General features: G+C 29.3%; 1 protein-coding gene across 3 annotated transcripts in view; it reads left to right on the top strand.

Annotated features, from left to right (window-relative positions):
* Nucleotides 1-1,053: 1,053 nt before the first annotated feature.
* Nucleotides 1,054-16,457, top strand: part of kn (EBF transcription factor knot) — a 379,602-nt gene continuing 364,198 nt past the window's right edge. For all 3 annotated transcript variants that reach the window (XM_072538021.1, XM_072538019.1, XM_072538018.1), the window contains exons 1-2: nt 1,054-1,314; nt 12,333-12,501. In XM_072538021.1, coding sequence (XP_072394122.1) covers nt 12,368-12,501 — 134 coding nt within the window. In that variant the 5' untranslated portion in view covers nt 1,054-1,314; nt 12,333-12,367. The remainder of the gene's footprint in view (nt 1,315-12,332; nt 12,502-16,457) is intronic.

Genomic DNA, 16,457 nt, shown 5'->3' with positions numbered 1-16,457 from the left:
GCAAAGGATAGACAATACAAGAAGAAAAAGAATGTTGTAAATCGTGATATTGTCGCTAACAGTCAGGATAAAAGAGTCACAAATATATAAGTAGATACTGTGTCAAATAAATAACCAAAAAAATTATTCTCGCTTAAAAGTTGTAATAGTAACAATGTAATGTGCACTATGAGATGTAAGGATACATATTGAATGCTATAAATCATGTTGTTACCGCCAATAGTACAAATAAGAGGACAGTAAATAAATAAATATTACGTAAAATAGGAATGTATCCAAAATAATATGACAATGAAAAAAAAAACGGAAAATTTGGGCTAATACTTAGTAATGATAAGAAAAATAAATAAGCTCTTTATAGCAGAAACAATTCAATTTCTTCATGTAACAATACATTAACAGGACTACTTAAATTCAACAATCTGGTTGAACTTAAAACATAAATTGCCGATTGAGAATAGAAAATTTACCTATTTTAAAAACCTATGTATCTATATTTACGTGTAATCTTTTTAAATATTATTATAACAACCTACTATTATATTAATCATTTTTAATTATCTAGAAAAGACAATTAAAATTTTAATAGAATATATTGTGGTATAATACATGAAATTATTAATTTTTATTGGTTTATTACGTATTCAGCGATATTGTAAATCGAGCGACATTAAAACATTCCCCAATGGTCCTGAATACGAACTGCGGCAACAGGAACACGCCGTCAAGAACGGCAATCCACTGCGACGTTCCTGCTACCACTCGACCGATAGCTGCACTTCATTTAAACTAAACGTTTCTCACATCTCCCAGTAGAGACCAGCACTAGAAACACCATCCCTACACGGCACCTCCGCCGCTCTATTGGCCACGGCGCGCTCCCGCGATCCCAAGCGATTGGCGTGGCCTCATGGGGTTGCCTCCTAAGTCACGCCCACAACCCTCAACCGACGAAGTCTATAGTAATCCCGAGAGAAGTAGCTCCACCCTAGGGAGGGTACTGTACAGAAATATTCTCACTGCTTATCAATACCAGTCCCAGTCGCGAATTGACCTTACTCCGTGCAGGAACTCTCGCGAGATATCAAAACAACGTTGGTACAAAGTGTGCGGGTGAGTTTTTAAGACTTAAGGAGTGAGTGGCCGTTAAGGCAGGACTTCGTGAAGCGTCTTGGAAAACTGTCAAGACGAGGTCGGACGAGGGACATCCTGTGGAGCGCGGTTACCCGACGGCGTCTCCTTGGCCTGCACTTTCCCTAACGGCTCACGAACTGGACCCTGTGGCAGCCGCGTGGGGACGGAAACTCTACCCAGGTGGGTCATTACGATGAATTATCGAATTTATGTTGATTATTCTGTCCCAATACACTAATTTATAATTCCTAATCAAATTTGTGTACAATACAGTACAATACAACAATATCAGATTGTTTTTTATTAAAGTAAAAAAAAATATTGAAATATTGTTTTCCAATAATCTATTTTCCATTGGTTTAGTTTTGATACATTGTTACACAAATATTAGATCTGTTTAACACATTAAATAAAATAAAACAATGTATAATCTAACAGGTTGTTTGTTACTCCTTCTATGATTGGTTATGTTTAGATGCTATAGGTATTCATTTGTAATAATAGATTTAAATTGTTTGATTTAAAACCGAGAAATTTATATTTTTGGTAAAACTTTGATCTATGATTGTCAAGATTTTTGGGCATTTTCTAAAAATTGCTTGTAACTGCTTGTTATATATTTCTTAAATCAATTTGTATTATACAAATAGTTACACCTTCATTTCTCATTTTTGCTTAAGCTTCTCTAATTTTGCACTTTTTTAAACATAAAACAACTGAGTTTCAGACATTCAACAAATTAGATAATATTAATATTGTTTAATTAAAAAATCATTTTAAATAACACAGTTATAATTATAAAAAATTAGGTCTTAATATTTTATACAATTTCATAATTAGTCACAAAAATTGATACGTTTTGTTTTTGTTTATCTGTTACCAAAAAATACTATTTATTAAATTTAATTAATTTGTATCCAAAATTTTCTTTTTTGTTTACTCGTTTTTAAAGTATTTTTTATTTTTCTTGTAAATTTTAAAAATTAATATTGAAATTTATAGAAGGAAAACCTTCTTTTTAAATTATTGTTTCTAAAGTAAAAAATTTCATTCTTTTTTTAATTTCAAAAAACTGTATTTAGCTAAATAAAATGGATTCAACTCTACATTTTTTAGCGCACTTCAGCAAATTGTATATGGATTAGAAAATCTCGTACAAATTGGTAGTGATTGATATTGATAATTAAATAAATTAAAATTATATAAAATTAAATAAGTATTATTCATGAATAAAAATAAAAAAAGTTAAAATATAACAAAAAAAAATATTTAATCACAATATTAGTTTGGACACAGCTGGATCGTTTCAAATTTCATTAACCTGTCCAATTTTGTTTCATAACGCTTTTGGCAAAAAAAACTTTGTGTTTATTTCTTTTAATTATTTTTTATTGAAATATTACTTTTCGAAAATTTGTGTAAATATTTTTCTAAATAGTTATTTTTCTAAACGATTCGTTTACCTTGAAAAGGATAAATTCCCAAACCATAGCAATTTCGTTTAATGCCTTTTTATTTCAAACTATTACTTTTAATACAGGTATAATAAATATTATTTTTTATTTATCTTTTCTTTTATCTGTTTATCTATTTATTTATCTATCTATCTATCTATCTATTTATTTATTTATCTGTTTTATATTTTTAGTCCTATATATTTTTTAAAATAAAATCTACACGCTTAATTTTTATGCATTATACGCCACTGTCCTATTTATAGATCACTAAATTTTTTTTTAACCCTTAAAATTTGTATTCATTTAATTTTCATAAATATTTTAGGCTGTAGAAGCTGAATTATAATTTTTGTTGATATTTAATTAAAAAAATATAAACATCGTACAAATTTTTTGACTTCATTTAGATTTACAAATTTAATAATACAATTTTGACATTGGGCCTTTTTTATCGTTTATGTTTAGTATAAACTGTATTCATAAATAAATCTCGCAATTATAAATTGTTGAATCGTCATTATAAGTTTTATTTTACATTTGTTTATTGTAATAAAAATAAAGTAAATAAAACGATAGTGAACTAATATGGGCACAACTAAGTGAAGCAATTTTTACATGGAAAGCTTATTTGATTCTGCTACAAATATTGTGGATTTTTGTGGAAGTAGTGAATACTGTTTTAATTTTGACTGCCAAAACAATCGTTAAAATGATATTTTTTTATAATTTATTTATCAGCATAGATTTATTATTTCATTTACAAAAATGTGAATACCGAGCAACAGGAACCTTGCACGAGATAGATTAGCGAAGTGTCCTATACAAAAACTCTTGGTAAAAAAGCTCGTGCATCATATGATTTTTGATTTGATGTAAATGGAAAATACATTTTGTAAAATGGAACATAATAAATGTGTTACTATAGCATATAATTTTGATAATATAGAACCTCTTTCACAAGCTAATAGATGGAATCAAAAGTTTATTTCTTAACCGCAAGTATATAATACATTCAAAGGAGGCATTGATTAACATTACTGGTTTATTGGAAAATAATAAATATATATAATAAAAAGAATTGATATTAGCCAATATTTACAAGACTGAGTAATATGGATTAATAAATTCACGACAAACCTAAAAACGATTCAATTCAAATATTACTTCATTAGATTTTCGTCGATCTGTAACAGTTCCCTACTTAAATTCTTTTTAACAGAAGTATAAATAGTAGAGAGATCGAGAACATCAACATCTGAAATATTTATGGACGTAAAATTCAACGAAAAAGAACACTTTTCCATGGATAAACGTGAAGATTAAAGACGATGTCCAGGTGAAAATTATTGTAAAGCCATATCACTAACATATTGTGGAAAAATTGTTTTATAAAATATAGTAAAGCATAAACCTATTTTTATTATACATAAATAAAAATGTTAATTCTTACAACTATTTTTACCTCATTCATACAAACTTACAATTATTATGAAAACACTCAGAATTTTTATAGTGTGTCTTTTATATAGGTCCAATTTAAATTTTAAAATCATCAAAACATACTTTGCTGGTGAATAAATCGGAACAAAAAATTTGCATCTGGTTAAATATTTATATCGGTACATTTCATCTTTATGTCAGTATAAACAAAGATCAAATTAATTAGTATTATCATAATTCTGTATAATATTTTAAATGCAACAGTAGATGGCACTTGAAGTATATTTTAGTTGCAGAAGTAATAGCATAAATTTACAAACAATTTAAAAAAAGGTATTTTGAAATTTTATCTATCTGATAAATAAAGGGTGGATTAGATGTATGGAAATTTGTACATATACCTATATGTCAAAATTTTTTACGACATATGTAAGCGTACGTCGAAAAAATGTAATAAATAAATTAAAGCAATAATTATATAAATTGAGTTAAAACAAACAACAATAATACTATATATATATATATATATATATATATATATATATATATATATATATACATATATAAAAGTGCACTCGTAAGTGAATGGGATGTTTTCGGTTTATCTATTTAATGAAGACGTTTCGCCCACTGTTCAATGAGCATTATGTTCATCTAAAAGAGTGTTATTAGCGATACATTTAATATGAGAAACATTTAAGTAAATGATTTTACCTTTAAAAGATCTGTAGCATTAATTATGGTATTAATGTGAGGAAACATCAAAAATTAATCTAATAAATACATCAGCAAAAACACAGAAGAAACACAGAACGCCGGAAACTTCCCAATTTAAGTAATTTTATATTAATTTTTTTTTACTTTAACTTTTGACATTGATTGATTATAAAATCTATCAAAAAAGGTAATTGTCAATTTTGAAATGTTATATTAACAACAGCACGGCTAGGGTTCTTGACTGTTATGACCATATCATGCAAAATGAAGTATTTGAAAGCTCGAATGTCAGAACTGACAATAAGCTGGTGAGATTGAAGGAAAAGTTTTGTAGATGCCAACATAAATGTTATGATATAATAAAAGAAATTGAAGAAGAAACCAATAATTTAAAGTAGAATACGGAAGAATCAATTTTGTAGTATTAGTGCATGGTAAATTTGGCTTAAGTGGCTGGTATCAGTTCTCTTATTTAATACATTAGGTTGTTTCAAAATATGACACATCTCCATAAACTGTCTCCTATTAAGGTTACGTTCTCTACAAAGAATTCTAATATCATCAAAATTCACAGTATGTTTGGTGTTGATTGCATGTTGTGCAATGCCACAAGTATGTTTACAAAGTTTAATGTCACTACGATGTGAAGTAAAGCGTCCTTTAAGGAAACGGCCAGTCTGACCAATATAACATGCATCACATTCAGAATAGGGTATGTGATAGACTACATTCACTTGTTCCGAAAAGGAAAGAGGTGTTTTAATTTTAATTTTAACTGGCATTCTGGCAATAATTCTGACATTCGAGCTTTCAAATACTTCATTTTGCATGATATGGTCATAATAGTCAAGAACCCTAGCCGTGCTGTTGTTAATATAACATTTCAAAATTGACAATTACATTTTTTGATAGATTTTATAATCAATCAATGTCAAAAGTTAAATTAAAAAAAAAAATTAATATAAAATTACTTAAATTGGAAAGTTTCCGGCGTTCTGTGTTTCTGTGTTTTTGCTGATGTATTTATTAGATTAATTTTTGATGTTTCTTCACATTAATACCATAATTAATGCTACAGATCTTTTAAAGGTAAGATCATTTACTTAATTGTTTCTCATATTAGACGTATCGCTAATAACACTCTTTTAGATGAACTGATGATGCTCATTGAACAGTGGGCGAAATGTCTTTATTAAATAGATAAAGTAGCACAACTTTTGTCTTTTTTATCTCCAAATTGACCGAAAACATCCCATTCACTTACGAGTGAACTTTTTTTTTATATTAAATTAAACGGTCATATTCCTTAAAGATATATATATATATATATATATATATATATATATATATATATATATATATATATATATATATATATATATAGTATACCATATACCTTAATTATTGACATTGAAAAAGGAATTTACCTACAACTAAATATTTTTCAAAATTTTCTAGGGTAAAGGTTTGTCTTTTATCAGAAAACAAGTGTTTATAGAAAGAGAAGCTTCGCTCCGCATCTACTGAGGTAATAGGGGCATATTTTAATTTTGGCAACATATTTCCATCTATACACGTTTTTGCCTCTAATAAGTATGACACATTCTGAATAATTTTGAAGCCTTCATTATATTCTAAAACCTGCTTAAGCTTCCCCAAAACTTTTGTGCCAATGTTTCCTTTTACTTTTGGGCATTCCTTCTAAAAATTTTCAATTAGTTCCACAGAATTAACTAGAAGTTGATCCTTTTCTAGTACTGGGATAAAACTATAAATCGTTTTAATAAATATCAGACTTTTATGCACCTCCGTATTATCGAAAACTACAATTGATGATATGACAGCCTGCGAAGAGTCTGATATGTCGTTTATTACGTCCTTTATTCTATCATAATTTTCAGCGTAAAAAATAGCTGCCATTAGCCGAGTCCCCCATCGAACTAATACAGGTTGGGGAGGTAGCGGTACACCGTGAAGCCTCTCTTTGTATAATAAGGAACACCTTCTTTACATTGCTAATTAATTCGTTCACAAGAGAAAATTGGGCTCTGATAATCTCTGCAATTCTGTTAACTTCATAAACTAAACAAGTAGTATAAAAAAGATTCTAATAAATTTTCTATATCTTTTAAAAATTTATTTTAAAGTACAATATTATCTAGTAATTATTACAGATTTTTAAAAGAAACATTTTTAACAAAAGTCCGTCTAGATATTACTTTTGCCTCATAGTCGGCTATATAGGTATTTTCTAGATTTTTGAATGTATACAAATTGGCTCTCCTAATTTAAACAAAAGTTTTAATTTGAAATTCTATCAACATAGTTAAAAATAACTATATTTGTTTACTACTGTAAAACGAATTGATAAAGCAAGATTTACATGAATTTGTTGTCCCACCGTCAAAATTTGCATTACATGCCCACATTATTGGAGAGAATTCAGCTTCACTGCTTATACTTGCATAATTCTAAAATCCATTATTTGAAATTCTTGAATACCCGAATGGTTGTCAGATATTAAATAATGCAATTTAGTATTAAAAAATCCAATAAGTACTTTCGAAGGATTTAAATAAACTTTGCCAAAATACATTTTTAAATATTCATTAACTTTTGAATTTTTATTTTTAAACTCTGGATAAGTCCTAGGAGGGTTTGAATGTTCCTGAACCATGTCGAACTTAAATGAAATCGAAAACAAGTCACACTTATATTGGGCCCCATTTTTTTACGGCATTGTGGATTGTCAATTCAAAATCGACAACCACTTTTGTAGGGTTCAAAATCAATCCGTTTTCTATACATTTACTTTAAATTATTTTAAAATAATTAGTACACGACATGGTAGTTTTATTAGGCAATAGAGCAAATTAATACTATTTGCACGTAATGGCCATTTTTAAATGCATGTATATTGAACAATTAGTAAAAAAAATATTACAAAATTCAAAAGTGCCGTCCATGTAAATATTGTTAAGGTATTGTAGGTACGTAAAAAATTAAGTTACTAAAACAAAAAAAAAATGATAATTTCTGTACCTATATCAGCAATTAAAAGAAAATATTCGTCCTTATTTGTATATAAATTTAATTTCTTGATGCTCTCAAACATTTCTTCTTTACTTTAGGGTATTCTAGGCATATTATCCGCCGAGCACAATACATATTTTTTCCGACCCGATCTATATCTGTCATTGTTCATTCTTCCGCCAAATAAATTACTTTTAATTCCTCTTGAATGAATTTAGAAGATCTTTGCATGATATTTTCTACAGCTTTTTGTTTAAGGCTGTTATTTAGAATTTGCCTTAATCAAGTAATATCCCTATAAAGATATTATAGAATAGGTATTATAGGATGATTTTGGTTCTTTTCTCCTTTGTAGCAATGTCCTCTTCTTCCATATTGAGTGTACATGCTTGCCAAACATTTAGCGTTACAGCACTATCAGCTTATGTTGCAAGTAATAGCTTATAATATTTTTATACCTACCCAAAGTATCCAAGGAACCCACCTATCTGCTTAATAACTAAAACATCTGGTTCCAGCAACGTGATCTAAGTAAGTTAAGTTGCTTTGTCAAAAAGTTAAAATTTGCGTTGCACCATACAAGTTTTTACTTAACATAATAAAGAAAAAACTTAGTTGTCAAAGATACCAATTTTACAAAATTGTCAAAAATTCTTAATTTGGTGTCTCGTTATTACTAACGAAATAATAAAAAAAGAAGATCATATGTGACTTTTTTAATGCTGCCTGTCATTGTTTATTATAAATGGTGATGGTTCTTGTGTATTTTGCGAATTTATTATGTTGCTAGTTTAAAATAAATATAATAAATTAAAATTTACGAATAGTTAAAAAATTAAGATAGTAGTTTTATTTTGCCAGTGTGTGGAATATATAAACTTCGTGTGGTAGTATGTATACTTCGGTAGAATTTGCAATAAAAAAGAATATAAAAATGAAAATCCTATCAACACAAAAACATCTTCTATGAACACTGTATAGGCACTATAAACTATTATATACTATATGCTCTTATGTACTATAGATTACGGTAGAAATTGCAAAAAATAGGAATATAAAAATCAAATTAGATTGAAAAAAATGAGAAAATTAATGTAACATCTACAGAAGAAATTATCAGAAGAAACCTCACTTATATACCTATATATATATGACAGAAGATGAATTTCAATGCAAAAATATTTGTATTTAAGTAAATATTTTTAGTCGGTGGAGCGAAACTCAATGGACTTAGGTAAAAATTATTTATTAAAAATCAAATTTTTACCTAAATCACTTTGGTGGAAGTGGCTGTAAGACTGCCCACTTGCCCACTGCAAGATCACTATTCATAACATAGTAAATGAAAATTACATTTTTGCATACATTTCAAATTGGGAGAACACATTGACAATATGTTGCCAGTCAAAAAGTGGCATCAAATATTTTTAATTTAATTAATAGTAATTAATTCTTGAAGCCAAATTTTATTTCGTTCGTTTTTATTAAATAAAATAAACTACTCATGACATGTATACATGTTTTTATATCAAATTAAAGCTATTTTTTTAGTGTGATGATATAAGGTTGCCATAGAAAAAATGGTTGCAAGTTAGGGTTGCCAGTTGTGAAAAAGAGATATCACAGAGACAGTAAAAGAGAGCTCATTTTATAACCATCAAAGCTTATCTAGTTTTTTATCTCTTAAACAACAAACACATTTTCGTAGTTTAAACCTGTATATACATATACATATACATATACATATACATATACATATACATATACATATACATATACATATACATATGCATATACATATACATATACATATACATATACATATACATATACATATACATATACATATACATATACATATACATATACATATACATATACATATACATATACATATACATATACATATACATATACATATACATATACATATACATATACATATACATATACATATACATATACATATACATATACATATACATATACATATACATATACATATACATATACATATACATATACATATACATATACATATACATATACATATACATATACATATACATATACATATACATATACATATACATTACATACATTACACACATTTCCCCTATATTAACAAACATATATACTTGTTTTATTATTTTACATCTTCACATATTTAATCGTACTAATAAAACATGTTTGATTTGAACAAAACGAAGAGAATAGCCGCTAAAGGCGCTCTTACACGCTTCACAACATATTTTAGAAATATAGAACATAATGAAACTATTGACCTCGTAGACTAGGAAAATTGATTATCCAAAACCGAAGAGCTTTTAGAGGTTTTTAATGAGGCTCAACTGCTTATTGAAACATGACTGCTCATGACATATATACATGTTTTTAATATCAAAAAAGCTATTTTGTTAGTATGATGATATAAGGTTGCCTTAGAAAAATGATCGTAAATTAGGGTTGCCAGCCGTGACAAAGAGATATCACAAATACAGTAAAATAGAGCTAGCGCGCAACGCTACTGGTTTGAAGTGTCGGTTATGTGAGTTTTTAAAACATGCGTCTATAGATAGTGTTAATAATATACATAATATCACTTGTCAAACTAGTGTCGCTAACTCTATTTTACTTTATCTTTGATACTTCACGTTTGTAACAGCTAGTAACCCTAACTTGCGACCATTTTTCTCAGATAACCTTATATCATCATATTAAGAAAATTAGCTTTAATTTGATATAAAAAACATGCATATATACTCATAAACAGCGTATTTTATTTAAAAAATAAATTAATGAAATTTGAAACTTTTGTTCAACAATTTATTGCTATTAATTGAATTAAAAATGTTTGCTGCCACTTTTTGACTGGCAACCTCTTATCAATGTATTCTCTTCTCAGCAAATCTATGAAAAAATGTGAGTTTGATTAACTACGTCATGGACGTAGTGATCTTGCAGTGGAATCTTCTACTATTAATGTCATCGTAATCCATTAATCCATATCCTCGCTCCGACCCAACATAAAAATTAATTTTTGGTAGAACTCGGCCACGTTCGTACAAAGGTTTTCTATTTTTTATTTCTATTTTATTACTCTGATTTTTTTAAATAATTTTTTGTCGTTTTTGTACACCAATTATTTCTTATTTTAATATTAATTCTGATTTAGTTCACTTCATTTACACATAATTATTTATGACACTTGTGACAATATAGCTGATTGAGCGACAACCCTGTAAAATTCCAATTATTCGATAAATTAAATTAAAAATTCGATAAATGAATGACACCTGCTAAATATAGTATGTGATATGTGATGTCCACCTTGGAAAAATGATAGTTAGCGAAGATGTGTGATGTAAACGAAAATTATCTTGGACTTATATTATCTTATATCAATTATTATCTCGGAAACGAATGGTACGATTTTTATAGATTTTTGTGTGTTAAGGTCTTGTGATACGGCATATTATGATGGTATTTACATTGTTGTCATATCTTCACATTTTTCGGGAAATCTAATAAACTTTCTTATTTAAAATAGATCACCTTGTGTGTTTTTTGCCTTTTGACATTTTTAAGAAATACTGAATATTTTTCATGTAATGTTCCCTATACCTAAATACTATAATTCCAGAGTTATTACTACATTATATTCACCCAACGTAAAATCATACATTTAGATATTTAGATGATACAGTAACAACTTCGACGTTTCAATACATTAGTATTGTTGGTGTTTATTTGGTCATTAAAATTGGTTTATTAAGTCACAATGGCTCGTATATCTGAAAAAGAACGAATTGAGATTATAGTGATATTAGGATACGGTGATATAGACGCGAAGATACACAAAAAATGTTTAATATCTTTAATAATTTATATCCTATCCAAAACCTATAACCAGATCTGCTGTCAGTAAATTAGTAAAAAATTTACCAAAATTGGTTCAGTAAAAGATTTATCCAAATCAGGGCGCAGAACAACTGCATCAAGTGAAAGCAAATCTTTAGCTGTTCTGTAGAAATCTGTAGATCCATTTCAAATAAGAAATCGTGCAAATCGTTTCCGAGATAATTGACGCGTTCCATACTTAAAACTCACCCTGTAGATTGAAATGAAATTAAAAAAAAAACATTATTTTAAAAGTATACGAAAGAAGACCTTTTTTTTGTTTTTAAAAAGGTTAGTAGATGCTCTTACACATATTCTACAGAGATTTTTAGTAGTGACACTTTTACACTCCAAAATCACTATTATTTTGCTTTTTCAATTTTTGAAATTTCGTAAAAAGACATGATTTCCCCTAGTTCCGGGTAGTGGCACTATTTTTTCCTACAATTGTAATTACTAAAGAACAAAAACATTAGTCCCAATAGTGTGCAGTCAAATTTCAAAATCAATGGTTTTGGCATCCAAAAAGCGGATATTTTCTGTGGAATTCGACATATCTTAACATCAAATATCTAATTATTACATCTCAGATTGTAATTGATCATTTTAACAGTGTATTTAAACTGTTTTTATAATTTTATATTTTCGCAGGTACGGGTACATCCAGAGTTGCCGGTCCTGGTCTGATGTTCGGTCTGCATCATCATCAAGATGCTACCGGGCTACACCACCATCATCAACCACGTGGTCCCAGTCTCAAAGAGGAGCCACTTTCAACAGCCCGGTCCTGGATGCAAGGAACCGTTTCGGATCAGAATGGGTAAGCTATTATTTGTTATAAGGTTATTTTTAGTAAATGAGACACACATAGAGATTGTGAACATTGGGATCATCAGTCAGATGTTATTTATAAAATAAATTGTAGAGACTGCAATTCAACATATAAAATAAGATATGGTTCATTGTTCGAATATGACTTTCACAAGCCAACAGGTTTAGTAATGGGCTCTTAATTATCACCTTAGTAACAACAACAAAATAGTTTTTTTTTTGTCTAGATATGTTGATAATTGCATAGTTTTAATACAGAGAACCGAAGATGATACCATATAGATTCCTGATAATCTTAATAAACTAAATCCTAACATTTTTTTTACACACTGAAACCAGAATCTGACAACAAGTTAAATTTTTTGGTTACGACTAGGACCTGCAATAAAGATTCTCTAAGTACAATATTTACAGAAAAATTACTCAAACAGATCATGTTATACATAAAACATTTAACCATCCAACCCAACATAAACTAGCTGCTTTCAGTAGTTATATGCTTATCAAATTTCCACTTTCTAATGGGTATTCAATTTAGAACTTGGTACTCTTGAGCAAATTGTTTTCAATAATGGTTACATCCTAATATTATCCATAAGCTTCCCAATAGAGCAAAACTAAAACTTGCAGAAAAACTTGCTTATTCATCATAATGCTTGCTTTATCCCAATGCCAAAAATACCATCAGGTTTTTATCTATTACTTATATCAGTAATATTTCCAAAAAAAACTATTTGCTTCTACAATTGATGACGTAAAAATATTTTTTGAGTCACACAACACTTAAGGATCCGTTTTAATAATTAAACCAAAAAAAGCAGGATGAACACTCTGGATAAGAGTCGTATTAATAAACTGAGATGTAATGACTGCGATTCCTCTTATGTAGTAGAACCATTTTTAGAAGTTGTCTACTAGAATCACAGAACATTTGAACAGACCAAATTCTTCAAGTTTTGGTTACCACTTACTGTACAATAAACAAAATTTTAATATTAATACAGGTTCATCTATTTTACATAAAATTAGGAAGATTACACAAGTTAGGAAGAAAAACTACTTGGAGTTAATACTCAAAGTAATTTAAACTGTACTAATCAATTTTTAAAAAAATGTTTGCATCTTCACCTCGTAGGGGACCCAGCTCCATTGTTTAGATTTCCTATACTGAGTCTGTATTCATTAAGAGTTTTATTTATTTCATACTTTACTTAAATATTAACATTTCAATTATCAAAAACTTGCTAATTAAGCTTGTTCATGATCAATTGATTTACAGCTGGCATAAATTCCACTCTTCATATCTTTTTGTAATTTAGATATACCATTTGCACAATTGTCTATTTTATTATTTCCCACTGTTGGTCCTGAGTAATGCTTTGACATTTTTCAATTTTGTAGTTTGTCCATTGACTTTAAGGTTGACTGAACCAGTGGTATAATACTGCAGTTTTCACACTTTGTTGTCAGCTTTTATCTTTATTTCTAATTATTTCAATTCATTTTTTTCTATAGTATTGGTAGTGTTTGGCAGAGCCCCATTTTAGTGTAGGCAACCAACCACTCTCTAGCAGATTGTTTTTGTATAGCTCTTGCATTCACACTCCGTGTTCACTATTTTTGCTCTCAAACTAACAACTCAGCTATTGTTGACAGGTTTGAGTGTGAGATCTAAATTATATAGTCCACTTCTTATTATTAGTACAATTTTATATCTCACCTATTGGCTTCCCCTATATTATTGGTCGTTTGTACTGGTGTGTTTATTTGTAATGTTCAGTTTACCATAGTTTTTACAATATACAGTTCACTTTAATACTGACTGTCCATCTTAGTTGTCATACGTTAGATGTCACTTTAACATTTCTGTTGTCTGTTGTCATTACCCAAACAATCATTAAAAACAGATTAAAAACCTTTCTACATTACCAAATATTTCAGGAATAAGCGGGGTTTGTAAAGGGTAAAGGTACATGGGAACAAATCCTGAAGCTGAGACAACTCATTGAAAAGTCTAGAGAATTTTATGTACCTATGATTATATGCTTTGTTGACTACCAAAAGACATTTGATTGTGAAAGCTACATGAATCTGTGGTCCATTTTAATAGAAATGAGCACACCAATACACCTGGTGACACTTATTAAGAATCTGTACCAGTCCTATATAGCAACAGTACGACTAGATCAAAAGTTCTCAAAACAATTCAAGACCGAGAGTGGTGTTAGACAAGGATACGTGTTGTCACCTGACTTATTTAACATTTATGGTAAACATATCATGAGGATGGCTTCAGATGGATAGGCCGGTGCAGCAAAGTGGCTGGTAGAAAAATGTTCAATTTAAGATTTGCTGATGACACTACACTTATAGCAGCAAATGGGCAAGAAATGTTTAATCTCCTGCGAATAATTGGGTACGCAAGCAATAAAGTTGGTCTGAAAATCAATAAAGCTAAGACAAAAATAATGGTTGTCGACAGATTTCATACTATTTAACTGACTAACGTTTTACAAGAATACCAGATAGTGGACAGTTTTGTCTACCTCGGGTCTAGTATAACGAATAATGGTACCTGTAAAGCAGAAGTTTGGAGACGTATTGGTATGGTAAAATGCGATGAGTTACTTACCTAAGGTTTGGAAAGACAGATCTATCTCTTAAAATATCAAGATGAAGTTGGTGAATGCCCTTATTTTCATAATTGTTCTATAAAGAACAGAGACTTAAACTCTTCGCGGACGCGAGCGCCGAAAAATTGATGCCTTTGAGTTGTGGTGCTGGAGAAGAATGCTGCGCATACCTTGGGCAGCTCATAGGACAAACGTTTCTATTCTAAACCAACTCCAGATAAAAATAGGCTGTCCATAATATGTCTCCAACGTATTCTGCAATTTTTCGGTCACGTGGTTGGCAGAGGTGACGATAGTTTGGAGAGATTAATTGTTTCTGGAAACGTTCCGGGGAGAAGATCAAGAGGACGATCACCAACTAGATGGTCCGACAAAATTAAGAATTCAGCTGGAAACTCATTCTGCGAAGCTCTCAGAGCAACTGAAGATAGAGACCAAGGAAAAAAAGCTGTTAGGAATATTGGAAGAAATCACGATCCTCAGTAATGGGGAAATGACAAGACAGAGAGAGAGAGAGAGAGATTTCCCATAATGTAGCATCCTCAACAATTTTTAAACTGTCCTTTTGTTTAGTGTTGTTGCACACAAACATAGTTGCACAAGCCAACAGATTAAACATTACAGCTTTAGCCAAGCATTTTCTAGAAAGCAGATATTCTCTTGATTTTGAAAATGTACAAAACATCACTTTGATAAATCTATGTTTATTGGGCTATTTTGAATGAAGATATGTTGATAACGTGACAAAGTACTTACCTGAAGATTTATGATATGAGGTGTAATTTTATACGAAAACAGGCTTAATTAATATTCCCCAAATAAAATATGATAGCGTAGCTCTATATCTATAAAGTCCATTGTTATATTACATCTTTAGCAACTAGGAAATCCAATTTTAACAAAAGGTTGATGCAACACTTCATATATCATCAGTTAACACTAGCTTGCTTCACTGCTCTCAAGTTACCGTTCACTTTTGGACACATAGGTACGCTAATATGTCACTTAATGACCATTAAGGTTGATATGTTAAAGATTCAATTCAATCACTTGACGTATAATACATTTTCGTCCTCTCACATATAGTTTAAGTTGCTTGGGATACAACTCCTCAATAAGACATTGATGATCTTATTCAAGAAATATCACTCAATGACCATCAAGGCTGATATGTTGAAGATTCGCTTTATCTCTTAACATGTAATATGTTTTCGTCATCTCCCATTAAGTTTAAGTTGATTGGGACTCAATTCCTTAATAAGACATTAATGATATTATTAAAATAATGCCTAGGCAAATTGATAAAAATGTA

The sequence above is a fragment of the Diabrotica undecimpunctata genome, chromosome 7, assembly GCF_040954645.1.
Source record: "Diabrotica undecimpunctata isolate CICGRU chromosome 7, icDiaUnde3, whole genome shotgun sequence".
Lineage (NCBI taxonomy): Eukaryota > Metazoa > Arthropoda > Insecta > Coleoptera > Chrysomelidae > Diabrotica > Diabrotica undecimpunctata.
This window is presented reverse-complemented; position numbering and strand designations above follow the sequence as displayed.